The sequence below is a fragment of the Nestor notabilis genome, unplaced genomic scaffold (assembly GCF_000696875.1).
Source record: "Nestor notabilis isolate BGI_N333 unplaced genomic scaffold, ASM69687v1 scaffold15566, whole genome shotgun sequence".
In the NCBI taxonomy this organism is placed as follows: domain Eukaryota; kingdom Metazoa; phylum Chordata; class Aves; order Psittaciformes; family Psittacidae; genus Nestor; species Nestor notabilis.
Window position 1 is genome coordinate 6,769 of NW_009934360.1, and position 5,289 is coordinate 12,057.

Consider the following 5,289-nt stretch of genomic DNA (forward strand, 5'->3'; position numbering starts at 1 on the left):
CTGCAAATTGTCTTGCTTTCTCTTTTTTCTTTCTCTCATTTTCTGTCATTTCTTTCAGTTGACTATAATCTATAGCCATCTTCCTTCACTTTTTTTTCAATTACCCAGTAAGCATTTTCTTTCTTACAGGTGGAGTGTTTTCTCTTGAAGCTTGAGGCATCTGGCAGGAGCTGTAGCTGTAAGTGAATTGCGCTTGACATCAGAAGAGGCTGTTGACTTCCAGAGGTGCAGTATCTTCCCATTGCATTCTCCCAGGCATGTCTGGGGCTCAGCTCCATGTCCTATTTTAGGGATTAGGTGGGACTGCTTTGAAATTGTATGCAAAATACACTTAACACAGCTCCAGAAAGGCACTTTTGGGGGATAAGCTGTCATGATGTACTGCTTCCTCACCTCTTCTCAAATCCCAAACCACTGGGCTTAATATGCACATGGTCAGCACAAGAATTTATTTTCCTATTTGCATGTATTTGCTATTTAGGCAACATTTAGTCAATATTCAGCACTCTCAAACTTTAAGGTCTGGCCTTCATGCTCAGCATAGCTGTTCCCCAGCAGTGGCCCATACCAATAGGTCTCCACATTCTCGGCTGGTTTGGACTTTGTAGGGACTGGGTCATGCTGGTAAAGCAACGCTGACTTTATCATCCCAAAATCTTCCTGAATCTTCATCCCTGAATAGATGGTGCCAGAGACATTTTCTGCTACATGGGTATAGCTCTGAAGGTTTTTCATATCACAGAGGTTGTCACTGTATTTCAGTGTGGATGGCTTGTAGGCCTGGTAGGACACCTTGGTGGTGGTTGTGATAACTGTTTGCAATGGTGGGGCTACGGGAGAGGGGCTGGGACCATACCTGCAAGGGTAGTCCCCACCGTAGCAAGGGTAGTTAGCGCTGGTTTGCACCTGTCCATAGTCACTCTGGTCTCCACTGCCAGTTTTCCCCCAAGCTGGTTTCAGTCCATAGTGTCTGCCAGGGTTATCAAAGCTTTTATCATGGGTGGTCACTGCATTGTAGTGAGATCCATTCAAACTGAGGGGATCTGCATCGATGGCAGGACCTGTCAGATCTTTGTAAAATGTTGGGTAAGGGCTGGAGCTTATAAAGGTAGGAACTCCAAACTCATAGCTACATGGCCTGGGCATGTAGATCCTTGGATTGGGGCACTTTGGGTATGGTGACAGCTGGTCCTCTTGGAAGCTGGCTGAGTCATAAGATGCTTTGTAAAGGTCAGTGTTTTGCAGCAAAGGGTAAGACTGGTCTGGAACAGAAAAACTGGTGTCTGTGATGATGCCAGCCCTTTCTGGGCCATCCATGCAGGGCAGATTCTGTAGGTTATTGGCATAACCACTGCTGTCGTGGTACCTTCCTGCCTGACAAGGACAAGTAGATCTTTGAGATTCATGCATCAGTACTGCCCACGCACATGGATATGTCTCAACACTTGCGCTATTGCCGATTTCAGCCCCAAATCAACAGATGTAGCACGATGTAAAACATTGTTTTGCCCAAGGATCCCCAGTACATGCTTATGACGCTGTTATAATTGACTAATGACTTTGACTTACCTCTGAGTTTAGAGGTCTCTTTTTCTGGGAATGGTGGAAAGAGGACATTTGCTTCTTAAATGCACTTCGCCTTGCCTCTGCCTCCAACTTACTCTCTGGCCTGGGATGGTCATGGACTCCTTTAGCCTAAATTAGGATTAACAAATAATTAGATGTGAACTGGAAGGGGGTAAGAGAAAAGAAAATGCAATAAATAGAATGAAACATAGCCACAGCACAGGGGAACAGGCAGGAAGTGCTAAACAATAAGGAGGGATTTAATGTAAAAATAAAAAAATAAATAGGGATTTACAGGTATATAGAAGGAAAAAGTGAAGGAAAAGTCAATGGGGACTGCAGAGCTGTTGAAGGAGAAAAGATATTACCTACACTTGTGACATTAAGGAGTAACTAATTAGAACCAAGGGGGAAAAGAGTTTATAAATTTAGTTTGGTTGGTTTTCTACAGTCCAGCGTCGCAGTTCTACTTTGTAACAGCCACCACTAGAACAGTGTAAATAAAATAAAAGAAAGAGGTTTTATGCCGCCAGCCTTGAATAGGACTGAAAAGTATTCCCTGGAAAGGCATTCAAAGATGCTCTGCTATTGAAACATCTGTGGATATGCAGATCCATGTATCCAAACCTATACTGATACATGATGAAACAATATATTTAAACATGTCCTTACCCAGTACACTCCCTTGAATGGGCCTTCTCAAAGTCCCTAAGACAAAGTAGGAAACTTAAATTGCTTTTAAAATGCTGTCCTTTCTCAAATAGGAATTAACTTCGAAGCAAGGATTTATCAACTATTTTGATGGTAAAAATCTTCAGGTTTTGCATGTCTGTAACAGAATAGCTGAACAACAACAAGAGCAGCAACAATACACATGAGAATTTGAGAATGTGGCTAGTTTTCTTCCATATACTGACTGGAGAACAGAATTCACTGCCGTGGGGGTCCAGGAAAAGAAAAAAGAATTGTATAGCAGAGAATGTGATCTCATAGAACAGAGACTTTTGTGATTTATTTTTTTTTTGGTCCTACTGATGCTAAAAGAGAAGAAATCAACATTTCAAATTTTAGCTTTTTAAATTTCCTTCTTTTCTGCCAAGTTTTTAAAACCGTCTTAAAATTGAAATATTATTTTCACATGAAGTAGGAATTTCACATTTCAACTTGCACAATTTAAGCAAGGTTTTTCTTTCCCCATTTAGTAGGAAATAAATATTAGGTCCTTGGTGCCATTCAGTTGTCAGCTACGCCAGGGTGCAGGACAACCATTTTGTTAAAATTCTGCTCTTTACAGTACACAAATATGAGACATCAGTTATGTTGTTATAGTTAAAACTGAATATAGTTAACTCACAAGCACTGCTTTTAAAAAGACAGCCAAGTGGTGTTGTTTTATTTGTTCTTGCCATGTTTGTACTAGAGAGGACAGTCATGGACCAGAACTCCAACATGTTCACCATGCTCAATGTTACACAAGGAAAAATGAAGAAAGGGGGCGGGGGGAAGAAAGAGCAAAGCAATGGATCTCAATATTATTTTTATATAGATATAATTTATATATAGATGTATCATACATATGTGTGCACACATGTATGCATGCTTTTTACCTGGAAAAATATTGCTTTGCCATCAAGCCTCCAGAAGTTAGTGACTGGATAGCCACTGTGTCCCCGGCAAGGGATCAGTTCAAGGGCTGAATTACAGTTTGGGCAGGCTTTCTCTGCAAATACAAAAATAAAGAAACTACTGAAGACGCTGTTTAAAGTCAAGGATGTTGTCTGAGAGTAAACAGAGCTCAAGAGCAATAGTCTCAGCCTTCACTGAAATTCAGATTAAAATATGACGTTCAAAGAAACACAACATAGACTACTGAGTGTAACTGAATGGTGGAAACTAGACCTGCGTAATTGAAATAAATGCTAATGAATTAAAGGGAAATGGATCTAAGATCCTTTAAGTATTTGCAGGCAGACATCGATGAAATTTGGAAATTAATCACAAAATAAATGTATTCATCACTGTCTTTTCAATGATGCCTTAATCTTCATGCAAGGGTGATCCGTCAAGCCGAGCTGAAGGAAATGGGGTCCCTTGGGCATCCCAACTCTCCTTTGTGCCTCTCACTTTGCTGCTTCTGCCGAGCCTTGTCACATATGGCAGGGCGAAGCTGCAGCCTGGCTCCGCTCGGCAGGGCACAGCTCCGGGCGCACACCACCACCCCCAGGCAGGACTTCTTGAGGATCTGGCAGTTGTGGTTGTTGGTGTTGCGCATAGCCCAGCCGCTGAGGTGTCTCTGTGCATTCTTCTCTTCACTGGAGTAGATGAGCCGCACGTAGCCGTCGGGCCACTCCTGGAAGGCATCAAAGTGCTTGGGCTCCTGCAGCAGGGCAAGCAGGGGTGGGAGGGCAGGCAGCAAGGAGGAGAGCAGGAGAACATTAGCAGGGTATTGCAACCTGATGTTTTTGCCCTGTTAAAAATTGCATAATGGGGATAAAGGGCTTTTTCTATGACCACCTGAGCAGCACGTGAATTGAGAGAGTTATTGAGAGAAATGCCCTAAAAAAGGGGAAAGGCAGTCTGAGTTTCCATGTCTCAAAAGAAAGTCAGGATCCTTTCCTCTTTTGCATCATGACCTGTAATAACATGGTCCATTGTCACAGGTGCCTCTTCGCAGTGAGGTTACCCAGCTGTAAGAGAACAGCCTTGTTAACAAGACTTACTGACTGGTCTACTATGGGTCCAGCCAAGCAGGACAGAAACCACCCTGCTCACACATGCTGTTAAAATTAAAGTTCTGTCCCTCATGGAACTGTGCATCTGCAGGCTAGAAACTAGAAGTTTTGGCTAAGGAATGTTTTCTTAAAGTTCATCTAATAGGAGTTCAATAAGGCTCCTGCCAAAAAATAGAAATAGAGGTTACCATTGCAAATATACTTCAAATATCTGCATAGTGGTTCAGTGAAAGAACATTTCAGTTTGGGATTTCACTGGCTTTCTGGAGTTCCTTACCAAAATAAATTACCAGAACAATGAAAGAACGACTAAGATTTTAAACTTCAAGTTTGAAGTAAAGAGCAAGTGAAGAGTTCCTGCAACACTCATTTAACATATGCACTGGGACTGCTCACAGCATTTACAGCATTGAGCCATTCTCTAATTGTATAAGCTTTGTAAAACGATATAAACTCTAAGACAAAAAAGTTGTGAATTAAAAAAGCACTTTAAGCTCATAATAGAGAAAAGCAGAGTAGCAAATAACAATAATGTCACATCAACAAACCAATGAAATATTTAGACAATTTGAATTACAGTAGCAGAAAATGGGCAACCGAAGATTCTTTTCAACATTATTTAAGTGGGAAACAAGGGAGAAGGAAACCAGCGAAACAACAGAGCTTGAGATTAATTTAGAAGGTCATGCACAGCTGGCCAAAGCTGCACATCAAATCCATGTTTTTGTTACAGGTCATTTTGTAAGGACTACTGCTGCACAAGTGGACACAGGTTTGAAAAGGTGCTGGAGAAGTAAAGCTGCCACAACACCAAGCTTTGCCTAAAGGGGAGATTTTCCCCCTGCTGCCCCGCGTTATAGCCAGCAAGGGATGTCTATACCGCACCCCCCCCACCCGGTACCTGTGGGAGCTGGGGGTCGTTGATGTCCCAGGTGAGCTTCATGCCGGGGGTGGTGGCAGGCGGCTGCTTCTGCTCTCTTATACCGTCGAG

General features: G+C 42.4%; 1 protein-coding gene across 1 annotated transcript; it reads right to left on the minus strand.

Moving 5' to 3' along the window:
* Positions 1-492: 492 nt before the first annotated feature.
* Positions 493-5,241, minus strand: GCM2 (glial cells missing homolog 2 (Drosophila)). The gene is made up of 5 exons (XM_010017312.1): positions 5,200-5,241; positions 3,691-3,943; positions 3,174-3,286; positions 1,570-1,695; positions 493-1,374 (listed from the first exon to the last, which is right to left on the minus strand). Exons 1-5 carry the CDS (start codon positions 5,239-5,241, stop codon positions 493-495), a joined length of 1,416 nt encoding a protein of 471 aa, XP_010015614.1.
* Between the last annotated feature and the right edge of the window lie 48 nt (positions 5,242-5,289).